Source organism: Pelophylax lessonae, assembly GCF_965119305.1.
Source record: "Pelophylax lessonae genome assembly, chromosome: 3".
Taxonomy (NCBI): domain Eukaryota; kingdom Metazoa; phylum Chordata; class Amphibia; order Anura; family Ranidae; genus Pelophylax; species Pelophylax lessonae.
Window position 1 is genome coordinate 676104651 of NC_138770.1, and position 25388 is coordinate 676130038.

A 25388-nucleotide genomic window follows, 5' to 3' on the forward strand; every position below is an offset into this window, starting at 1 on the left:
TCACTGCACCCCAAAAAGGATGTTGTTCACTGCACCCCAAAAAGGATTTTGTTCACTGCACCCCAAAAAGATTGTGTTCACTGCACCCCACAAAGGATTTTGTTCACTGCACCCCACAAAGATTGTGTTCACTGCAGCCCAAAAAGATTGTGTTCACTGCAGCCCAAAAAGATTGTGTTCACTGCAGCTCACACACAGAAAAATGGATGTGGATCACTGACACCTGCCTATCTCCAATCCCACACCACACAGCAATATCGATTGTAGTTTGTAGAACACAGTTTCCCTAAAATTCAGCAGACTCTGTCCCTAACAGGATTGAGAAGAGATCGTAGATCAGGATTGAGTGCAGATTCACCCCACCCCCCACACAGCAATATCGATTGTAGTTTGTAGAAGACACTGACCCTATAATTCAGCAGACTCTATCCCTAAAATGCCTACAACTCGCCCTGCCTAAACACTCCGACCTGTCCCTCAATTCTATCCGGACACAAATGGTTTTTTCCTGCCTATCTTTCCCTAATCAGCAGCCAGCACATTGATGTGTGCTCTGTCCCTGAATCTAAGCAGCATAATGACGCCGCTGCGGCTGCCTCGAACTTATAAAGACTTGGTCACATGCTTCAGACGGCCAATCACAGCTACTGAGACATTTGCAGGCATGGCTGGGATGGCTTAAGGCACACCAGTTAAACGATTGTTGATTGGCTGTTGAAAGCCCGCCATGAAAAGAGCGCCAAAGCATGCAAAACCCGGAAATAAAACGACCGAACACGGATTTTTACCCGAACATACAGTAAAGTGTCCGTGTCCGTGTTCGGGTACAAAAAATCCAATTATTCGGTACGAACACGAATAATACAGTCCGTGTTCGCTCAACACTACAGATGACGGATCAAAAGCTGCCACTTCCCGGACAGCTCTGCCTATAAAAGTAATCGGAAAGTCCATGGTGTGTCAGCTGCGATCTTCCACGTCTGTCTGATGTCAGTGTGCTGATAATCGCTTTCGGCCTTGTTCCGTTACAAATGCTGCATTATGCACTAACATAGCTCCTTAGTCTTATAGACTAGTATGGTCACTAGACGTGGGCAGATCGTTTCATTCTGAAAATGGAAATTCAGACAAAAATTTTCATTATTCAGAGATTCAGGTGTATCCAAATTACAAAACGAATTTAAATGAATCCAAAAAAAACAAATTGTCCTAATTCAGATGGAATTCGAGAACAAATTAAAAATGTAAACCTATTGCTGATTTCCTTCAAAGACTATATCTATTAGAGCCCGTTCACATTAGGTCGCTCTGACTTAGGGGGCGACCTGTGAAGTCGAGTGCAGCGCAACATGCATGGACTTCACATGCCAAATCGCCTCCAGGTCGCCCCAAAGTAGTACAGGACCCTTTTTCTAAGCCGGAGCAACTTGTGTTGCTCCTATTAGAACCGGTCCTGTACTACTCAATGACCGTGCACAGCTTGCCAGGCTGACCAAGTCGCCTGACAAGTCGTATTAGTGTGAACCGCCACTTAGTGTTAGAATGTAGCAGCCCAAAATTTTAAAAGAAAAAAAAAAAATTGAATAGATTAGAAAGAATGTAGCAGTCTTCACAAATTTTAATTTTGAAAATAGAAAATTTAACAGAAAATAAAGTAAAAGAACAGAATAAAAAAACAAAAGAATAGAGAAAAAATAGAATACTGTATAGCCATCTTCCAAAATTCAAAAAAAGAAAAAGAAAAAGGAAAAGTAAAATAAAAAAGAAAAGGAAAGGAAAATATAAAAGAAAAGAAAAGAGAATGTAAAATAGAAAAGAATGTAAAATAAAGCATATAGCTGTCTTCTGAAATTCGAATTTTGAATACCAGCTATTCTTCACAATTTGGATATTTTTGATTCCAATCTGTTGGGAAAATTTGAATCCAGGTCTCAAAGGAATAAGCAAAACAGATGATTTTTTTTCATTCTGCACATGTCTATTGGTCACCTTCTTACTTGACATCATTCACAGGCAGCTTAACTCTTCAATCAGAAGTATAATCCAACACAATTTTACTTCAGTACAGAAGTACTGAATTTAATTGCAGTACAGAAGATGTTTTTCTAGTCTTCAAGTTAATGACTTTCCTGAGCCCTGTCTCTGTGAATAACAGACTGAAGGAGTATCAGTGGAAGTGGCAGGGTCTAGCTAGGACTAAACCAGCCCGAAACAAGAGGGGAAGAAAACAAAGTGGAAAAAGAGGAGAGAGTCCATCCTAAGTGTTTTCATCACATGCCTGAGTGGCCTGACCATTAAATTGGGGGGGCCCCATTCCCTGTGGTAAGCAGCCACCGTTAATCCATCTTCACAGGTGTTTCTTTCCCTCTGCTAACCATATCTTGGGATCTCACCCCCTGTGTGGACTTTCTGGCTTGTTTTTACATCCGATTCTTAATCCAGGATTTTTATGGACTTTTGTATCCCTCTGGTCTAGTTTTAATTGCACCTAGGTTTGTTTCTGTGATTAATTACAGGTTTCTAGCGCTGCACTATTTGATATAGAAATCCAAACAGTATTATACAGGTCCAGTGTTCTAGCTGCTATTTTTTGGTTTATCATATTGTTATCACCTAGCGCAGGATTTTCCCCCTTGAATATATAACCTACACATTCAATACCCCTAGACTGTATTTGACAGAGCCCGATATCTTACTTTTCCTTTCAGCTTGGATTACAAATATCATTCTTTGAATGATTGAGAGCTTCATTGCCGGCGAAGACTAGCAAGGCCTTGCATAGGAGACCCGCATCATCCATAGAGAAAAGGGGGCCCCTATAGGTGACAGAGTGCACTCTGCTAGTACAGTATTTCATTAGTATGGCTGCTTAAAGTTTTAGAATAATTGCATTATTCTTGCATAAGCTAAAGCATATCGGATTACATTTGTTTGATCACTCACATTAACAGGAGGAATCGTTTGTTAAAGTCAGTGAATACATTCTTCTTTATTTGAAATAGTATTACCATTGCTCTCTTTTAACCAATTAGGATCCCGAGTGCTGAGCCCTTTTACATTGGGGTTTCAGGATCTTTTTGTTCTCTTATTCATGTTATATTGTATTTACTGACTAGACAGTAAAACTGATCCTTTATATTGAAACTTGGTGGTGTCTATTTACTCAGTATGTCAGAACCCATAGTGTCAGAAGGAACCCAGGGTCAATGAAGTGAGAAAGATCTGAACTTACTCAGCAACCCCTGTGGGGGCAGTGCTACATATATTTGTAAGACCTGGAGTTATTTCAGGCCATTAGGACTGGGATTGGCACCAAATTCTGCATGTTATGGGTTTACGAACCTTGCAAAATAATGTGAGAGTTCACTATAGTACCCATAATGCACTGCCTGGCCTTTTAACAAAAGTCAGTTGGCTTACAGAGGCCAACCAGGGTTTTTTTGGCTAAGCCTCCCCCCACTAAAAGGGTAAGGTCACAGCAGCCATATTGACATGTGCTAAAGGATGAAGGAAAATTTTAGATGATCCCACACAAATTGCTGTATGTTTTTGTGTTAGGGGCAGCAGTTTCATACTACTACAGTAGGGAATCGATCAATTATCGGCGAGGGCTGATACACTCGGAATCGGCCCAGGCGGTTACTGATATTTTTGGGAAAGTGCTTGTACCGGAGTGATGCCTGCACCCGGAGGCATCACACCGGTACCCATAGCCGACGGTCAGCGGTCTTCCGGGTACTGTCTGGCGACAGATAAAGGCATTTTGAATGCGTTTTAAGTGCAGAGGAGGGGTATGGGGTCTTTTAGACCCAGGAAAAAAAAAAAAAAAAAAAAAAAAAAAAAAAAGCCTGAAAAATTCCATTTCGGAATAAGGCTGTAAGATAATGTGGAAAAAGTGAAGCGCTGTGAATGCTTTCTGGATGCACTATACACCCTTACTCAATATGCTGCAGCTCTGAAAATTGTGGTGGGGGTTACCCTTTCTATGGACTACAGGCCAGGTGTGTTTTTCCCACAGGACATTATCCAATTGGTGCCGGTTGCAAGCCTGAGGCCAGAAGGCACTCATTGCCTGCTTTGCTGACCCTTCCAAGATTAGTCAGTCAATTAGTCACAATACTGGCCTCAGTTGTCATGTTTTTACCAAACCTATTGTCCCCTGGCATTAGCAGCTGATAGTGGCAAATAAGCAGTCTTAAACTACAGCCACCCCGCACCCTTATAATCCAATTGGGAAAAGTGGGTGATTGCTGAGAACTAAGGTTCTGCCATCAAATAGCCAAAGCCTTCAGATTTGAGGAAGCCCAGGATGGACAAGTGACAAAAGCCAAAAACGTCAAGGTGGGGTGAGGCCACCCCAGTAGAGTTATGGTTAGTGGTTGTGTGACTTGCAATCTAATGCTACCTAGCACCTAATGGGAACAATACATTGAGTAATAGATACACACCTTAAAACAGGTCTGTGGTCCCTTCCTGTTGTCACAACCCTCTTATGGTAGCTGGGACAGAATTTTTTAAGTCCCAGTTGACTCACAGGGTGAATTCCCAGTGGCATCACTGACCACCACAAATACTTTTCCAGCAACTAAAGGCGTTTTAGAGCAACCTTGGCACAATCATGTGATAAGCATGAATGGTTAATATATTATTAAAACTGAGGCAGGACAATGGCAGATCTAGCAAGTAAAAGTTATAATACCCTAAACACAGCCCATTTAGAAGGATAACTTGTCCTTTGTGGCTTGAAACTGGTCAGATTGCTGCCACCCAAAAATAAAGTGGAATCGTTTTAGGTCTTCCTGGAACCACGTTAGAAATAAGCAATTCAGACAGGATTTAGAAAAATATTTTATTTAAACATTTGCAGTTTTAATGTTACATGTTTGACTCCTGCGGTAAAGCCACAAGCCTAGAACAGCAACAGCCACAGACCCAACAATCCCAGCAGTTGCTAGTGCTCTAGCCAGATCCAGTGTGGAGTAATTGGATTGATCAGCACCTATAGGAAAAAGTTAGAAGTGGGTCTTCAATTTCAATTTTTAACTACAGACGTCCCCCCCCCCCCCCCCCCCCCAAATTGAAACTCAGATTACCTTCCAGTTTTAGGATTTCTTTATTGTCCACAGGAACAAATGCAACAGGTCCTTGAGAAGTCACCGTGTTCTTCAGAGACTGGAGTTCAGCCATTCTCCCTTAAAAATAAAAATGCAACGTTTTAATTCCATGGTCAGCTTGCCTGCCAAGAACACATCTACCAAGTTTCCCCTTTTATTTAAGGTAGTTGTGAAAAACCCAAGATTGTCACAGTTTGACACATTGAAAAGATACTCACTTCTCCTTTGGCCACAAGAAACCACACAGCTGTCCATGGCAGATGGAACACAAACAGAAGCACTGCAGTGGAAGTATACCTGAAAACAAGTTTTACATATTTATCACAGCAAAGCATTAAGTAAGAGACAAACAATTTGGATTCAGATTCAATTTGTATTCATTTACCAGGCCTTCAAGGGCAAGCTGGGTGGTGGAGTCCACAAATGTGAAGGTGCTGACCACAAATCGCTTATAATAGCTTGGTATAGGTACAGCCTGTGAAGCAACTCCAACAGGGATCAGCTGGCTTATGTAGCTGTCTCCAGTAAAAGGGCAACTGAAAGACAAAACCCAAAGATTCAGAATTTAGATCTGCACAAGGTAGATGGGATAGCTTCCATTCTACAGATTACCCACCTGTCAAACAAGATGGGCCATTGGGGAAGGAGTGTAGGATCTGCGGAGTTGGTGGCCCAGCAGTCATTTAGGACAAGGACCAGGTTTGGATCCGTTCTGCCGATGATGCGAACCTCCAGGTAGACTGGGTCTCTGAGCACTTTGACCACAGGGTACTGTTCATCAGTGTAGTACAAGGCATAGTCAAAATCTGCATTACATAAACATGTGTTAGTCATGTAGCACCCTCCTAGGCAAGTGCTAGAGAGTATAGTTTTTTGCTCTGTCTGCCCATCAGAAGCAGCAGGGAAATCTAGATTGCCTTCCGCCTACCAGAGAGCAAGATCTGTGAGTAAAGTCTGCTCAGTGTGCAATTTATTGGGTCTAGAGAGTGTTCACATGCCTCCCTATTGGACCAGTGTGGACAGTGGGAGGAAGCCAGACCATTGGGTACACAGGCTTTCGTACAGCCCCAGTGATTGTTAGAGACTGGCTGTCTCAGTGCATTATGGGATAATGTATAAAAGCCAGGATCACACATGCTGCTGGGGTCTTTGGCTGGTGAGCAGAGTCCTGGAGGGAGGGTGGCGGCTGCCTCCTCAGTGGCACGTAGTCAGAGGCAGTCGGCCTGAGGACCAGAGGAAAGGAACTGAACCCAGGAGAACTGACTTAAAGGGGTAGAGACACTGGAGACCCTCAAAAAACAGTATCGTGATTACAGGGGATTGTGTCTAGGAGTCTGACCTGAGGGGGGGGCACCCCGGTGTAGGATAGTCATAGGATGGGTGTCAGTCTGGAGTAACATAGGATACCTGCTTGGTATCCCGAAGATATCTACCCAACTAAGTTGTCTGGATAGAGACTTGACCTAAATTCATCTAATGGCAAGGTAAAAATCCTATCTGGGCTTGACTGGTGCCCCTCCGATTGATGGGGCACCATTACTTCCCCAATATCAATGGAGCATTGCTTACTCCTGATGGCAGGGCATTTTCTTACTCAACTGGCAACATGCCAGACCCCCCCCCCCCCCCCGGAGTATGAAGGACAGTAAACTGGCCCTTGTTTGGAAAGTGGAGATACCTGCATTACACCAATGGGCACTAGACTAGTGGAAGTGTGTTGGCTTGCTTCTAGCAAGCTGAAGACTTATTCTCACCTTGTGCAATCCTCATCTCCAGCTCAAGAGGACCAAATGTACTGACAGGAAGAGGCGGTGGCAAAGTGTTAACTGTAAAACTCAGCAGCGGCACAATACCCGTTTGAATGATGCTGCACTGCACGGTCACCCTAGAAAAACAGTACAGAATTAGATCCAGTGCTCCCCAGCACACCCCCCCCCCCCCCCATGTACAACAGCAGGTTTGCTCATCTTACCTCATTGTACTGTCTCTAGTGATAGAAGATCCTTGCCATGTCTGCATTTGTCTATTGGCTTCAATAGTAGCTACATAGTTCATTGGACCATTGGGTACCTGGTAAGGGGAAAAAAAAAAAAAAAAAAAAAAAATTACAAACCAAGAATAGGTAGAGCTTTTAAAAGCAATACTTCCCACCACAAGTGTAGCACCCTCCTAGGTAGGTGCCAAGATAGTGTAGTTTTTTTGGGGGTCTCTGCTTACAAGAGAGCAAGATCCATTGGTAGGGTTTTCTCATGGTGCAGCTCAGCTGTCTAAAGTGTCACTAGTCCAATAGGGAGGCATCCCAACAAGTGAGGGCACAAGCATTGTTACAGCCCTGGTGATTGGCAGAGGAAGTGCACTTGTTGCATGCTGGGTGACTTGTATAAATGCCAAGGGAACATGTGCTCAGGGTCTTCGACTGGAGAGTGGGGTCCTGGAGGAAGGGGGCAACTGCCCTTTTGTAGAAGCTGCCATGTGGCCTCAGGTTGTCAACCTGAGGGCCTGAAAGTCAAATAGGAGCTGAACCCAGAGGTTCTGCAGAGTGGACTTGGACACTAGAAAGGATCAGATTCTGCCTACAGAGTACAGATCTGTGTCATGGTGCCTGTCATGTGAGAGCCATCCCTTCAGAGGAAGAGTCAGTCAAATGGATGCTAGAGAGTCCTGAAGATTAGTTACATTGAACCTGCTGCTGGGAGATCAAGAGGACTTCATCAAGTTGCAGTTTTGTTAAAGTAGGGTCTGCTTTCACAAATAACCTGGTAAGGCCAAGTGAGAGTTGTCCTTATCTACTTTGAATTGTTCAGTTGGAGTATCCATTATTCTACCATCCAAGTTCCACAATAAATATCAAACCAGATACCCTGGACTGTTTGAGTAACAAGCAAACCGGAGTAAGGATGGGTGTGAAAAATCCTAGTGACCGTTGCAGATATCTGAAGGAGACCCAAGTTGTCACAGCAAGCCCTACGGGGACTGTGCTACACAAGTCTTCTGCACCACATTCAACACTTAAGGTGTCGAAATGCAAAGGGTGGCTTTCTGTACATGGCAAGAAACCTACAAAAATGTGTTTTGCACATGATTTGTGTATTAGGTGCAGTGGTTTCCAAACTGCAGCCCCTCAGGACATCGTTCCTCCACTGGCACCAACAGTGGGGGGGTTAAGAAGAACTCACTCAGCGACGATGAGTCATTTTTCCTTCCACTGATGACACTATTCCTTCCAGTGATACTGGGTCAGAATTACTCCCACTGTATAAATTAGGCACCATTCATTTTTTTTTAGTCCCACTGATGGAGCATTTTGTTCTTCCACTGCCCACCCCTAAAGTCATAAAGGACAGTGAATGGCCCATTTAGAAAATTCAAGTTAGACTTACCGGTAACTTGTTTTCCAATAGTCTTTCAGGACAGCACCTTAGAGAGATGGCTCCTCCCTCTCCTCATCAGGAAACACCCCATCCACCAGATTTTAAAAGGAGGCTTCTCCCACCATTCATCAGTTTGTAGAAGAGTACCTCCGGCCCATGCTGGAACACATAAACAGATATGGTTAATCACAGCAATACATTTTATACAATAGGGCGGGATCCTCCTGCTGTCCTGAAAGACTATTGGAAAACAAGTTACCGGTAAGTCTAACTTGAATTTTCCCTAAAACGTCTTTCAGGACAGCACCTTAGAGAGGATTATCGAGACTTACTCAATTTAGGGAGGGACCACAGCTTGCAGGACCTTTCTGCCAAAAGCCTGATCTTCAGCTGCCAAAAGGTCCAACCTATAGTGTCTTGCAAATGTAAAGTAGCTTGACCACGTAGCCGCTTTGCAGATCTGATCTGGAGTGGCACCAGCTTTCTCTGCCCATGTAGTGGCTAACGCTCTAGTAGAGTGAGCTCTGATCCCCTGTGGGGGAGACAATTTCATTTGGGAGTAAGCCTCTGAAATAGCGGATCTGAGCCATCTGGCTATTGATCCTTTTGATGCCTGGCGACCTTTTTTGTTGCCAGAGAAAAGAACAAAAAGAGAGTTTGATGATCTAAACTCTTTAGTAACCTCCAAGTAGTGTATAAGAACCCTTCTTACATCTAGGTAGTGAAAGCCTTCTTCCTTATCTCCTGATGGATTAGGGCAGAAGGTAGGTAACACAATTTCTTGTGAGCGGTTTCTCGTTGAAGCTACTTTTGGGAGAAACCCTGGATCTGTCTTGAGAATTATCCTGTCTGGATATATGGACAAGAAAGGTTCGATAGCTGATAAAGCATGTAATTCACTGATTCTTCTTGCTGATGTTATTGCCACCAAGAAGACCGTCTTGAGGGTAAGGTTTTTTAGTGTAACCGTTTCTAGTGGTTCAAAAGGTTCCTTTGTGAAGGCCTGAAGGACCACCGACAAGTCCCATTTGGGGAAGCTTCTGACAGGCACTGGTCTGGAGCGGGTAAGGGCCCTGAAAAATCTGATGATTAAAGATTCTGAAGAAATGGGCCTTTCCAAGAATACCCCCAGGGCTGTAACTTGTACCTTGAGGGTACTTACTGCCAAACCTTTTCCTGCGCCCTCCTGTAGGAACTCCAAAATTGAAGTAGTACTGTTCAATTTTTGATCTTTCGATTCACACCAGGTATTATATGTCTTCCAAACTTTTGCATATATATTCCTTGTGACTTTTTTCCTACTGGAAAGTAGAGTAGCAATTAATGCGTCTGAAAATCCTTTCCTTTTCAGCAGTTGCTCCTCAGATACCAGGCGGTGAGCTTTAGCTTTTCCACTTCTGGATGATAGACTGGACCTTGAAGCAGTAGGTCTTGACGAAGAGGGAGCTGAAAAGCAGGTTTGACTGACAGTTGAAGGACAGTCGAAAACCAAACCCTTTTGGGCCAATAGGGTGTGATCAGGATCACTGAGGCTCTTTCCATTTGGATTTTTCTCAATACCAACGGAATGAGCTGGAAGGGGGGGGAAGGCATACCCCAACCTGAACCTCCAGGGATGTGCCAGGGAATCTACTCCCAGAGAGTTGTCGCTTCTGTGGAGTGAGAAGTAAAGTGGAAGTTTTGCGTTTTCTTTCGTTGCAAACAGATCCACCTCTGGCTTTCCCCAAGTCTTGGTTATCAACATAAAGACTTCTGGGTTCAAGCTCCATTCTGCTTCTCAGATCTTCTGCCTGCTTAAATAATCCGCCACACTGTTTAGTGTACCTTTTAGGTGGATTGCTGACAAGGAAAGTAACTGCCTTTCCGCCCATTGCAGAATTTCCGTTGCCAAAAGCTGTAGGGTTTTGCTTCTTGTGCCCCCTTGCTTGTTTAGATATGCCACTGTAGTGGCGTTGTCTGAAAGGACTTGAACATGAGTCCCCTGAAGATTTTGAGAGAAGGCAGTTAGGGCTAGGCCGACTGCCTTTAATTCCTTCCAATTTGAGGATTTTCTTGTCTCGGTCTGAGACCAAACCCCCTGTGCCAGGTTTTGGTTCCAGTGGGCTCCCCACCCCCACCTGCTGGCATCCGTTGTTAACCTCTGGTCTGCCGGGAAGGACCAGGCCAAACCCTGAGACAAGGTTGTCCGATTTCTCCACCACCAAAGGGACCTCTTGACCTTGGTGGGGATTTTTACCTTTAAGTCCAAAGTCTCTGGATTGTGATCCCAGATTCTGAGGAGGAAATATTGGAGTGGTCGAAAATGCAGCCTTGCCCATTGGACAGCTGGAATTGATGCAGTCAGGTTTCCAAGGACTGACATGATCTCTCTGATCGACCACCACTGATTTGTTTGTAGCCTTGCTACCAAATTCTGTATTTTGACCTGTTTGTCTTCTGGTAGGAAGATTCTTTGTTCCACAGAGCATAACTGAAACCCTAGGAACTGAACCCGCTGAGCCGGTGTGAGATTCGATTTCTTGATGTTCACTATCCATCCCAGAGCTTCTAGATGACCTCTTGCCTTGTGCAGGTCCTCTTGAAGTTTTTCCTTTGACGGGGCAAAGAAAAGCAGGTCGTCCAGGTAAGGCACCACAGAGATTCCCTGAAGGCGGAGGGGAGCTAGACACTCTGCCATTACCTTCGTAAAAATACGAGGGGAGGATGATAGCCCGAAAGGGAGTGCTTTGAATTGGATATGGAGCATTTCCTTTCCCAGATTTACTGCCAACCTTAGGAATCTCTGTGAGTGAGGGGCAATAGGGATATGTAGGTAAGCATCCCTTAAGTCGATTGATGCCATGAAGCATCCTTTTGTTAACAGGGTTCTGACTAAGAATTGAGTCCATTCGAAACTTTTTGTACAGAACTGACCTGTTTAATGGTTTCAGATTCAGTATAAGACGAAAATCCCCCGATGGTTTCTTTATCAAAAATATGTGGGAATAGAATCCCTGATGTTGTTCCTCCACTGGAACTGGACAGACAACTCCCCGTCGCCTCAGGTCCTTTAACAGGTCCATCATAGCCAGGGCTTTTTCTGCATCTCTTGGGAGGTTTGTGACAAAGAACCTTTCGGGTGGCGTCTCTGAAAACTCTATGTTGTAGCCTTGGGACAGCATACCCAGAATGTATTGATTTTCTGTTATGGCTGCCCAATAGGGGAGGAATTCCCTCAATCTTCCTCCCACCGGCAATGTCTTGTCATTGTGTTTTGTTGGTTGACACAGGAGGATGGAAGAGAACACCTCCTTTACCTTTGGGTTTTTGTGTCAACCAGTTTCTTCTCTTCTCCTGGGGTCTGCTATTTTGCTGAGCTTTTTGAGGTCGAAAAAGCTTCTTTGCTGCCTGTTTCTTCTTCACAGGAAAAAAGACTTCTTTTTGTCTGCTGTTCTATCTAGAACAGAGTCTAGCCCAGGCCCGAATAGTAGATCCCCTTGAAAAGGAAGTCCACATAGCTTATTTTTAGAAGCTGTATCTCCAGGCCATGTCTTTAACCAAAGAGCCCTTCTGGCTGAGTTGGATAAAGCTGCAGATCTTGCGGTCATCTTCACTGACTCTGCTGAAGCGTCAGAAATGAAGGCTATGGCCGTGGAGAGCGTGGAAAAGGAATCCAAAAATTTCCTGTTTAGGTGAGTCTGCTGTGATGTGTGCTTTTAGCTGGCTAAGCCAGTATTCCAGATTCCTGGACACACAGGTTACTGCCATGGCAGGTTTCAGACTCCCCATGATGGATTGCCAGGATCTCTTAAGTTGCTGGTCCATCTTCTTATCCATGGGATCCCTCAGTATTCCCATGTCTTCAAATGCTAGGTCTGTTGACCTAGAAACCTGGGAGAAGGCTGCATCAATCTTTGGCATCTTATTCCAGGGAGCTCCTGGGTCCTCATCAAAAGGAAATCGCCTTTTAAAGGCTTTAGGGAAGAAGGTTTTCTTTTCCGGATCAGCCCACTCATGTTTTATTGCATCTGAGATGGTCTGATGTACTGGGAAGATACGGCCCTTAGGCTCTTCCAAGCCTGCATACATTTTGTCATGTAGGGACAGTTCCTTCTTTTCTTCCTCTAGACCCAGGGTGATATAAACTGCCCTCAGGAGACCATCCACTTGCTCTAAGGATAGTTTGTATTTAGTGGGCCTGCTTTGTGCCCCTCCCTCCTCTTCCTCTGAATCCTCCTTGGAATGTGAGGGGGAATTATCTCCTTGGGTGGAAGGAACCCCTTCTGTCCCCACCGAAGGAAGCAATTGTGAACCCTGAGAGGACAGTGAGGCTGATGGCTGACTCAGGGCAGGGTCCTGTAGGGATGACCGAAAAGATTGGATGGTAGCATCCAATTCCTTCCTCACAGATGCGACTAAATCGCCACAAACTGCAGATGCTTCTTCCTTTACTAGTGCATCAATACATCCCTGGCAAAGTGTCTTTTTCCAACAACTTTGCTTTGCATGAAGGACACTTTCTCTTGAAAACAGTTTGAGCTTTTAGCCTGGAAGACATGAATGGGAAAACATACACATGCTTCTTAAAAGTCAGCCTGATTCTCAGGGCCACCAAAGGTGCACAGAAAGACATTTAAAGGGAAGTCCCATGTGCCCTGACAGGCCCCCAGCCACCGGGGGGATAGTAAAAGGGATGGAGAGAGACCCCACAGTAAGATAGGCCATATAAAGATACCCCTTACCTGGGCCTTACTGGTGCCTGTGCCTGTCCCACTTGCTGAAGAAGCTTCCATCGCTTGGCAGCGGTATCACCCGTGGCTTCGGTACCGGTTCCGGAGACCAAAGCGCACCTGCACTGGACCGGATCCGGAATAAGGCACCAGCTTGCTCCTCCCTTCTTCCTCTGCGTCCGGCGGAAATGACGCCATACGCCCCCTGCAGAACGCTGCCCTTTCCGGAACCTCACTTCCGGTCCGGACGAGCGTCACTCGATCCGGAGAAATGGCGGCAAATTTGAAAAAAAAGGCGGCGGAAGCCTAAGAAAAATCGTTCCGCTCCTCCAAGATGCCTTCCCAGGGCTGTGCTCTGCGGGGTCCTGACTCAGCCTAGAGCACTGAAGAGGAAGAAGGAGCCCATGCACTGCAGTCGGTCGCGTGAATGGGAGAAGCAACCGTCTCCAAAAAAAGGGTAGGTGGACGTAGGAAGCCCGGTCTCTCAGGATAGCACCTTAAGAGCCCAGCTCCCCACAGAGGTGTTCCTCGGCCGGAGGAAACACAAAAACTGATGAATGGTGGGAGAAGCCTCCTTTTAAAATCTGGTGGATGGGGTGTTTCCTGATGAGGAGAGGGAGGAGCCATCTCTCTAAGGTGCTGTCCTGAAAGACGTTTTAGGGAAAGTTGAGATCTTTGCATTAGATTATCAGAGTACTAGTTAAGCAAGTAGTTAGAATTACAACTGGTCTATAGCCAGCTTTAAAATTTATGCTGGACTGGAATAACCTTTAGAAGCAGTGATGCAATACTGAGAAGTTCAACATCCTCATCACTTTGTGAAGGTAAATATTGGTTCATCTTCACCAAAATAGCCCCCCCCCCCCCCCAGGACTTGCAGTCCAAATCCTTTCATATTTCATATGTATAGTAGAGAAAATGCAGAGGTTAGCTTTCCTAGCACCATGGTCAGACTGATATCCAGACTACTGCAATACCCACCTGAGATGCTGTGGCACAGGACAATGGGAACTTGAATGCTACAAATGAGTTACTGGTATCGGCTGTCAGCCCACTGCAGGAGTTCAATCCAATCACACTGACCGAATCCAGAAGCAGAGATGGCATGGTCAATTCACTGGACACTGCAATCACCATATTGCCATCAAATGTGCACTGTGTGGTCACTAGAAAACAAATATTGGGTCAGTCACCAATCTAGATCACACATGCAATTATCTAATCACTGATATTGTGACCACTGCAGTATTTATATTTTAGTCTAACTGAACTCACATCTATACAGGTTTTATTGCAGTGAAGAGCACAATTATACAGAGAAGATCATAAAGTCTGATGACACCCAGAGGGTAGTCCATCTTACCTGAAAGGTCACAAGTATTGCCTAGTCTAAAATAATGTCAAGTTGGTAAGACATCGGTCTGGTATAAACACCATTGAGCAAATACATTCTAGACTGGACTTCAAGGTCACCCAATTGTGAAATGCAAGCTTTAAATGCTTTTGGCCATGCCAAGGTACTCACAACCTTACCTGCCAATAGCAAGTTATGTTTTACCTACAGACCTAGTCATAGGGATGTTGGCTGATACTGCTATGCTACCCAACATTAGTGGATCAAGCATTAACCTACTTACACTTATTAGCAAAGAAACAGGGCATTGTAGCATCATTTGGGGAGTAGCAGCATCCCATTGCAGCACAGGTGTCACTGGTTACAGGGGTTGCAGCACAGGCTAGTTTGTCCGCTTGAGCAACTGCAGAGCAGACATCAGGGCGGGGGGCATCCAGGGCTTCTATACAAGAAAACAAGAGCTTCCATCAATATGCAGAAGAGCTAGATATGCGATTAGGGCTTAGAAACTAGGCAGTTTACCCTCAGTTCCCCCACCCCCATTAAAATAGGCTACAAAAAAAAAAAAAAAAAACTCCCCATGGTGTACGCTCAACAATCTTCAAGTGACAGTCATTAGTAAGTGCTTTTCAGCCAAATTGGCTTTAATTGTGAATAAAGCTAGTTGGGTGACAAGCTGGCATCACCATCCGCCAATAAACAGATTTCAGAGCATACACTGGCGTGCTGGCTTTGTTTATATGGTTCATGTGGATAAGGAGCCACTCTGCCAGATAAGCCACATTACTCTATTGGGAGGCAACTGCACCCATTCCTGCATGTTAACGCTACATAGTGCTCTTTTTTTCCGGGGACCATGCTATGAGGATTCCCATTTAGTGAATAGATGGCTTGTTACCTTTCTGTATTGGACATCTCTTCTCTGTCTTGTATTGGTCAACAGCACCATCTTCAATTTCTTCCAGAAGCAGAACCATCATATATTCATCGTCCTAAAGGGGGAGGGAAAACCCCCATTACATCACACCAATCAACTTTAGTTGCTCAGCCCATTCTCCCAAAAATCTCAGGATACAGGTCTAAAAACTCCCCCATTCACCAAGGAGTCATAAGTCACTTATTGTACAAATTACCAAGGGCTTTCCACTCTGCCAGCACAAGTCAAGCCAGAACAGGGTTGCGTACTATCCAATTTGTATGTTCATTCACTTCTGTCCTGAAGATGCCAAAAGTGAAAACTAAAGGGCATTTTCTTCCAAGATGTGCCACCATTTAAAATCCCTTCACCACTTGTTCTGGCAACAGCTTGGTTCAACATTTACAGCAATGGTTGCCAGACTGAGATGACCCATTAAAGGGGGGGGGAAGCAGACTAAACCTAGGCAAATACAAGCAGAAAATACCAAAGTGCATTGAGACACTTGCAAGTGCTGGGGGGGGGGGTAGGGGAATCCCCACTCCTTTGTATGAACATTTAACATGGAAATTCAGCTGGCAACTCAACTCCCTAGTAATATCCTTTAGTTGGCTACATCATACACATGTTATGAGTAAGGCTGTAATGGCCGAGACATAGCAGGATCAATGCTGTGCTGACATGTTTCAGCCATTATAGCCTTACTCATTAGCAGGATCAATGCTGACGAGTAAGGCTATAGTGGCTGAAACATGTCAGCATTGATCCTTTGTATATGATGTATCCAAATAAAGGATAATACCAAGCAGTTATCGAGCTGCTGGCTGAATTGGCTTTAAAAGCTAGACAGGTCTTCGCTCGCCAGAACTAACATTTTAGCTATATATTGACCTAAAGGCATGCATTATTAGCTAGCATAGATAAGGTTTCTCAGGATTCTTTTAGGACCCTAGAACTTTGAAACAAGTTGGCCCTAAAGCTGGATACACACTATACAACTTTTGTTGTCAGATTTCCTTTAGATTTACCTTTTCTATATAGTGCAAGGGCCTGCCTGATTGCATACAAATTGAAAGTGTTTAGGTTTGACCTCATATTATATGGTTTTGGTAAGTGAAGGGAAAAAAAAAAATCTAAACAAAATTGTATATAGTGTGTATTGTTAGAGAAACCCCCCCCCCCCCCCCCCCATCAGTGTTAAGCTTACCTCTTCTCTTACGTAGCATCCATCATAGGCAGCAGCAATCACCATTGTGTTATTGGATTCCTTTCCTACCCAGAGCCCACAAGTAGAATCATTGGCAAGACTCTGAAATTTATCCTGGGAATCTAAAAACAGAAAGTAAGAAATTAAAAAATTTTACAGAGGCACATTTATTAAACCAGATCCATCATATTTTCACTTCTGAAGGCAGACTGGCACCAGTGTCTGCTCACATGGCACAAGATTGTTAGACCAGTCAATGCTCAATAGAATCAGTCCTTGTTAGACAAACATTTTTAAATCAGAACACCACAAACTGGACACCATTTAACATAACATCCAAAGCAAACTCACCCATCCATGGACTCTTTTTTGTTTTTTTTTTTTGCTTTGAGAAATAAACACCCTAGAATTTCTACCCTAGAATTTCTAGCCACAGCCATCTTAGGGCAGATGAATCATGTAGCATTTACTTCCTGGGGTCCCATCTGCCCTTAGCTCAGGCATGCAGTCAGGAGAGTGTGCCTAGCCAAGAAAGCCCTTCATTTTAATCTAGGCCAGAAACCAGGAAGTATATATTAAATATAGCATGTTGATTGAACAATTCAGTATAGGTGCCCAAGAACAGAACTACTACTGTAAAGTCAGATTATTCTTTTAAAAGGTCAATTGAAGTTCTGATGCACAACTCGCACCTTTGTTAAGTAGCAGTGCCGCACAGGCCCCCTGTAGCCCAGCTGCAATTGCAACCCCTGCAGTTACGCATGGGGGTTTTAAAGCAGAGCAATTATAGCCCATGTTCAGCCCATCTAAACCAGATCCATAGTACGATAAAGTAACCATTGAAGAATCCTAGTAAGATGGTGTGACTAAGATGTATTACACCTTCGCCTACAGAGGGGGAACTTTGCTCACTCCAGCATACTAAAATTGCAGAATGAGCCTCCAGGGTCACGGTTCTTTAACTTATATCTCCCAATTAGGCCTCAGTCATGCAGACAATGTTTAGCCCCAGTCCACAAGACATTGGCTTTTTGGTGCAGGCAGAAGGCATAGGCACACTGTGCAGCCCTATTGCCAGCAGCCTGTAAAATTCTAAAAGCTGCTGCAGCTGGATGGTATACCGGTGTCTTCTGTGCACCAGACTGGAATCCCATGCACTGAGGCCTGCAGAACCAAGCTGATTGCAAGCCAGCTTGCCTTGTTGCATCAGTAAGGTGCATTCCATAAACCAGTGATGGTGAACCTTGGCACCCCAGATGTTTCAGAACTACATTTCCCATGGTGCTCAACTACACCTCAGAGTGCATGATCATGGGAAATGTAGTTCAAAACATCTGGAGTGCCAAGTCTACTACCATATCCCAAGACATAAGGGCCTGGGCCTTTGGATTTCTACACATATGGCTTTTACTGTGTAAAAATAGGTTTCAACCTAAATTATGGTTGAGTAACAGGTTCTTTACTTCAACTTTGACCTAGCAGGTTTCTAAAAGTTGATTAGAGTGTGGCATTCCATTAGAATCCCTAGTTTACCCCATCTTTACATGCTACCCCCCCATATGTGGCAGTTCAGAAGTACCAACAATGGTGACATGTTTCCTCCAAGACTCACTAGTGCTTCATGGGTAGGGTAGCCCATTCTCTCCAAGATAGTGAAAAGCGGTCACTAGTCCTAGGCTACAGGGAGAAGCCTCCTAGGCTTAACATCTTGTGAAGACCAAGGATTACTTCACTGGAGAAAATTTCCCCACCACTTCCTGTTTGGTCTGTAGCACAGGAAGTAAGGAAAAATCTCCCCAATGGGACACAGATTGGGGGGGGGGGGGTAAGGGGGAGGTATAACCTTCAGCTCCAATTTGTAATAAGTAAACTCAGTCAATAGATATAAAATTGAATGACACTGGCTACATTCAAATGCATATCCTGGATAATAGCACACTGATCCTTATTCAACATGTGCTAATCCCATCCACCACGTTCTGTGAGCTACCTCTAGATAAGGAGCAACAGCAGCCCCTACATTTAGCAACTTCCATCCTTAACCCAGAAGAAAAAAAAAAAAAAAAAAAAAAAAAAACACCTTACCCAACACTCTCAGAGAAAAGGCCACCCCTTCAACAGGAACAGAAAAGGACAATTCCATCTTGTCCAGAGAACAGTGGAGGAGAGAGGAGCGATCAAAGTGTCCTTTAGCATCGCACAGCAACCAAGACAAACTGAAACTCCAACACAACAGCACTAAGCCCATTCCTGCCCTGGAAGAACCCATCTTGATGGTGAATTGCAATAATGACCCTCAGCCCTGGCCTGATATTTATATCCCAGAGAGAGGGCTGGGCTTCAGGTTGATTGGATGGGGATTGCTATGCACACAGGTGATCCCAATACTTGCAAAGGTGGCCAAGATCTATTGATTGTGAGTCTCTTCAAACTAATCAAGGTTCATGCTCTGAGTTAAATAAAAAAAAGTATAATTGGTTACTACTTTGTATTTTTTCCTTGCACTTTTTTTTATATATTTTATGAATGTGCAAAAATGTTGGTTGATTTATGAAAACTGGAGCAATGAAAGCTAGAAAAGCTGGGCTACTGCCCATAGCAACCAATAACCTCACCCAAGAGATCGGTTTTTATTTTAGCTTCCAGTTTTCAATGTCAAGCCCTTGTTTTAGGGGTTCTGAGGGGGTCCTGTATATTCTGTATTATTCTGTAACACGTTTTGCTTTGGGTAGCAAGGAAATTACAAAAGTAAAAGCTGCAGAGCCATTAACAGCTGGGCTTTAACTACTTCCCACCCAGGCCAATTCTAAAGCTGGATACACACTATACAATTTTCTATAGATTTTTTACTTTAGATTTACCAAAACCAGATAATATGAGGTCAGACCTAAACACCTTCAATGTGTATGCAATCAGGCAGGCCCTTGCATTACATAGTTGAAGGTAAAGTCTCGTACACACGCAACGATTGTTGGCCGACCGATCGGCCGTCTTTTGTCCAGTGTTGTTGTGTTGGTTGAAATGTGCTCTAGACTGCACACAAATTTTCTCGGCCAACAACAACCAACTTCAGAAGTGATGTCATGTGCTGGTTTACTTTCCGTGTGTTTTTTCCTCTCTGAGCATGCCCAGTTTTGCTCATCAGATTTTTGTCTGCCGACATCTGTACTGACTGACGGAAAATCGGCGTTGTGGTGACGGCCAAAAAAAATTTTATAGCCTGCACACCAGATTTTGTTCCGCCGACAATTGGCCGATCGGACGTTGGCCGAAAATTCACGGCCAACAATCGTTGCGTGTGTACGAGGCTTTAATCTAAAGGAAATCTACCAACAAAGTTGTATAGTGTGTATCCAGCTTAACATTCCTCTCCTACATGTAAAAATCATTATTTTTTTGCTAAAAACATTACTCAGAACCTCCAAACATTATATATTGTTTTGCATAGGCCCTGGAGAATAATATGGCGGGTTTTCCACAGCAGTTTTTTTTTTTTTTTTAACAATCAATTTTAATTAATTTGTAAAGAACAACAATACACAAATAATAAGCTGTCGATGATAACTTGCACAGCAGTTTTTTAAATGCAAATTGTTTTAAAAAAAAAAAAAAACTTTAACCACTTCAGCCCCGAAAAGATTTTAACCCCTTCCTGACCAGGCCCTATTTTGCAATTCGGCACTGCGTTACTTTAATGGACAATTGCGTGGTCGCGCGACACTGTACACAAATTTACATCCCTTTTTTTCCCACAAAGCGAGCTTTCTTTTGGTGGTATTTGATCACCTGTTCGATTTTTATTTTTTGCGCCATAAACAAAAAAGAGCGACAATTTGGAAAAAAAAACCCCAATATTTTTCACTTTCTGCTATATGACATTCCCAAAAAAAAAGATTTAAAAATCAAAATTTTTTAACAGTTTAGGACAATTTGTTTTCTGCTACATATTTTTGTTAAAAAAAAAAATAAAAAAAATAGCAATAAGCGTATTTTGATTGGTTTGCGCAAAGGTTATCGTGTCTACTAACTACGGGAAAGATTTATGTCATTTTTATTGTTTTTTTTACTAGTAATGGCGGCGATCTGCGATTTTTTGCAGGACTGCGACATTGTGGTGGACAGATCGGACCCCTGACTGACATTTTTGACACTTTTGGGGGGACCAGTGACATTACTACAGTAATCAGTGCTAAAAATATGCACTGTTACTGTAATAATGACACTGGCAGGGAAGGGGTTAACACTATGGGTGATCAATGGGTTAAATGTGAGCCTAGGGGAGTGATTCTAACTGTGGGGGGGGGGGGGCGTGGCTTGTGAAATGATCATAGAAACATGTGATCCTTTATAGAAGGATCACAGGCGCTCTGTGATCATTCCAGAAAGAAGAACAGTCGGCTGTGCTTACAACAGCCGAACGTTCTTCTCTCTCAGCGGGGAGCGATCGTGGGTGTCAGGCGGCAATCGGAGCCGCCTGCCTCGTGCACCGGAGTCCCCGCTGCCGAGTGGGGGCAGGAACGCGACTCCAGCGGCGCGCGTTCGCCCCCTAGCTGCAGGCGCACGACTGACGTAGGTCTGTGGCGGTTCGCGCAGGAGGGCCACACTGCTGCAGTAAAAAGGCGGCGGGCGGTCGGCAACTGGTTAATGAATTAAATATTTGTACTCATTTGGACCTTATTTGTATTATAATGCCCATTCCAAAGGTTCAGTGCTCTTAAGAAAAAAATATAAAAATAAACAAGATAAAATAAATTAAAAACTAAAAAAGTGTAGCACCCTACAGGTAGGTGCTAGGTAAAGGTATATTGGCCTTGTCTGCCTAACAGCAGGGCTGTGATTTGTTCAGTCAGGGTGCCATGGCTTCCAGATGTGCCTGCTGAGAGGGAAGTCTCCCCACTGGCTCCTGTGAGAGGCTTCTCATAGGACAGTGGAGGAAGCCCAATCAGGGGGCATATCCAAGCTTGTAACTACCCCAGAAGGCAGATTATGCCGCAGAGGATTCTGGGAGTGGGTATAAGTTTGGGGGAAGCGCGTGACACAGTGTCTTTGGCGGGAGCAGAGTCCCAGGAAGGAGAGTACGGCTGTCTCTCTCCTCCTGTCTGAGGAAGGTGGATGTCTCGTGGTGTCGCCTGAGTATCCAAAGAGTGCTGAGTGAGCTGAGGGGATCGGGTGTGCCGAGAACCTGCGGAGAGCGAGAGGGGTCCAGTCCCAGGAAAGCCTACACATGGTGGAAGGAGAAAACAAGCGCTCTGAGAGACTAGAACTTACAAGGGTCTAATAAAACACGTAATCCGCTGTTCCAGGATCATGGAACGCTGATACAATGCATGACGGGGGAACTTAGTTAAAAGGTATTCAAGTCCAAAATTGGAGTGTGGATTCCCAGCGTACGCCACGTGACGTCACCGGAGCACAGGGTGACACGACGCGTTTCAGAGTATGGACAAGGCTCAAAATGAGCATGCGCGCTCTTTGAAATCCCACACTTGAAAAAAGAGCGTGCATGCTCATTGTGTGCCTTGCGCATGCTCTGAAACGCGTTGTGTCACCCCTTGCTCCGGTGATGTCACGTGGCGTAGGCTGCGTTACTACCTGGTCCCTGTATACCAGCCGAACCCGGAAGACGCCCGGCCGGTCTTTCTCGTCTACTGGTTCCATCTCATCGGCGGTTAACATCCATCTTTCTGGGACATTTGGACTACACAGCCTCCCTCCACGGTCCACCAGAGTCATTACAAGCCTTCGATACCTCACTTTTCATGTGAGTTACTACATTCTGTGCTTCTATTGTCATCATTAAATACTGCACTTAGTGGCGCTCTGTGTGTTTTTTCTATAGGAAAGCCTACACAGGTCGTGAGTACTGAGGATTGCCCCTGGGGGTCTGCCTAGTGTCAGAGGGGACCACTCCAGAAGAGGTTCTGGGATCCAGTGTCAGCTCGCTGTAAAGGGGGTGCCTAGGTTGAGGACCCTAAAGTTACAGAGGGGGTACATAGTCAGTGGACCCTGAGGAGTTCAAGTAAAGGGAGTGCCTGCAGTTGGTCCCTGAATTCTACAGAGTGTGTCAGTTGCCAGCACAGCTATACAGAGTTCTACTTCATACTACCTCAAGCTGGCCAAAGCGGAGGACAGTATTCAGTGACTTACACAGCAAAACAGTGTCAGGTGGTCTACAGTATTCAGTCCTGGATCTTCTGGACTAAAAGTCGAGGGTTCAGCACTTCTGTGTTCTACAAAGTATTCTCAGCGTTAGTGAGCGTTGGCTGGTGTCAAGGAAGCGCCAACGAGTGTTTTCAGGAGTAAAAGTCCCAAGTGTGTATAGTTAAGCCTCAAGGAGTATCCCACTCATTCCCTTCTCCCATCCCCTACAAAACAAATAAAAACCACAAACAAAGATGCCGGAGTTGTCGCTGCTTCAGTTATCACACCCAGGGTCACAGCTCACGTGGGCTGGGGAAAATACCGGTACTAATGGCAGACCCACATCAGGCCATAGGCCTAGAAACCTTGCTACATTTGGGGGCTCGTCCGGGATTTTGCCATTAGCTACTGGGCCAGTTGCCGTTGGCAAAGGCACAAGAAAAAGTAAAAAAAATCAATTTTTGTGTCCGGAACTGCTACATCAGCATCAGGCCGGGTGTGAGACTGCAACTGTGGGAGGCAGGGAGAGTGGACTGAGGCTGGAGGCCCACAAAGAGGGATGCTTGTGGCAATGCAAATGTTCCAGGAGGGACTGTACAGTGATAAAGACTTTTCACATGTATCGTGAGATGTATTCTGCTGTCAGGAGATGGAAAGCAGGAGACAAGTGTGTCAGGATGCCTGAATACAGCAACTGCCTAATAGCGAGGAGTCCTAGTGTGGACATTGTAAATGGCATCAAGGGTCCAGGGAAGGACAGAGATGTGGACGCCGGAGGTCCTAGTGTGGACAGTGAAAACGGAGGCCAGGGGCACGGGAAGAGAGGAGCCAGGAGCCGCGTGGTGGTGCAAGTTATGTGGAGGAATGTTGACCGTGCATTCGACAGAAGGACATTTATTCTATATGGCTGGTGCACACATACTATGGGGATTGTAGTCGGCCAAACTGAGGAAGGCCGTGGAGCTAGTCCCGGAGCCAGTATGGAAGATATTTATTGCACATGTGTGGCAAGGAAGAGGGGTATCGACCGTGCAGTCGGTGGCGGGATGTTACTCTTGCTGAGCAAGAAGGGGCGGCTGGCTTTAAACAAGAAAAGTGCAGAGAGGACCCCAGTGCAATTAAGGTGGGCGGATGTATGTCTGGCAAGTGACACTCCGCTTTGCAGCTACTTCCCAAATGTTTGCAGCGCAGCAGCATGGCGGGGGAAGAGTTGCAGTACCGCGCAGGAAAGCGTGCCACTAGCAGGACTGCCCAAGGGGAGGAGTGATCGCCCAATATGGCGAAAGGAAGAAAACAGCGGGAACATCCGGCCAATCCGGAGAGGCTCAGGGGACCCTATTAATATCCCCTCCTTTGGGCGGGGGCCGTGCGGGAGACACGTGCAGAGGAAGGGGACATGTCGTTCACCAGAGGAGCGAAAGGTGTTCCCGCTATTGCTGCCACCATGGGCGAAAACCCTGCGGAGCAGAGCCGAGAGCAGATTCACCAGCCTAATCCCCCGCTAGTTTGGGATACCGGTATCCGGATGGTACCGGATGGTGGACTCACGTTGTGCACCGGAGGAGGCCGGGAGTTCCTTGGAGTGGTATGTCCCCAGTGTGCCACTGTTACTCTGAGGGTGCAGGCGTGGGTTCAATGTGGGCAATGTGGTGATTTGCTGCTCAGGGCGGAGAAGAGCGAGGGCCGTCCCAAGAAGCTTACAGTCATGTGGGATACAGGCCTCACTCAGGAGGTAACGGGGAACGAGTCCAAGTTTCTCCGTGGTGCAGGGAGAGGGGTATTCAGGCTGATGATGCAGATGGAGACCTTGCCAGCAGGCGGTGGGCTCACACTCTGCGGGGAGGGAGTTCAGTCGCAGAGCTCCATAGGAAGGGGATCCGTGTCCACCCAAACAGTAGGGACCTGGCCAGAAGTACCGCAAATCAGGGCCCTAACGGCATCCGCCCCTATCAGTATTCCCCAGCCTGTGCAGACAGACATTACCCAAGTGACTTCTTCCAGCACCAGTAGTGAGGGTGACAAGTGCCTTGTCAGAGTGGATTCCCCATCTTTCTACGGAAAATATGGGTCCTTGGAGGAAGATATAGATGATTGGGGATCCATTGAGGAAACAGAGTGGGAATGGGGGTCAGAGACTGGCAGTAGCTCCCCAGGTCCCGAAGTTACATAGTTACATAGTTACATAGTAGGCGAGGTTGAATAAAGACAATAGTCCATCCAGTTCAACCTGTGTAGGTGTGTGTGACTGTAATCATCTAACATAGCCCTCAATCTCCTGATCCTTGAGATGTAAGTCTAAGAGTCTTTTGAAAGTCACCATACTACCCGCAGAAACCACCTCTTGTGGTAGACAATTCCACAATCTTGTAGCCCTAACAGTAAAGAACCCCCCACGTTGCCTGAGGTTAAAACGCTTCTCCTCTAATCGCATTGTATGTCCTCGAGTCCTCATGTAATTCCTTCGAATGAACAGCTTTTCTTCTAAGCTGAGATCCCCATTAAGATATTTATAAATTGCTATCATGTCCCCTCTCAGACGTCTTTTCTCCAGGGAAAATAAATCGAGCGATTGCAGC

General features: G+C 45.2%; 1 protein-coding gene across 1 annotated transcript; it reads right to left on the reverse strand.

Annotated features, from left to right (window-relative positions):
• Positions 1-4853: 4853 nt before the first annotated feature.
• On the reverse strand, positions 4854-19166 carry LOC309549205 (zona pellucida sperm-binding protein 4-like; the record flags this gene model as incomplete). The annotated part of the gene is made up of 12 exons (XM_082249321.1): positions 18757-19166; positions 16672-16793; positions 15447-15540; positions 14832-14990; positions 14176-14360; positions 7087-7184; positions 6869-6999; positions 5731-5920; positions 5500-5650; positions 5333-5411; positions 5094-5192; positions 4854-4999 (listed from the first exon to the last, which is right to left on the reverse strand). Exons 1-12 carry the CDS (start codon positions 18938-18940, stop codon positions 4854-4856), a joined length of 1638 nt encoding a protein of 545 aa, XP_082105447.1. The 5' UTR covers positions 18941-19166.
• Positions 19167-25388: the final 6222 nt, after the last annotated feature.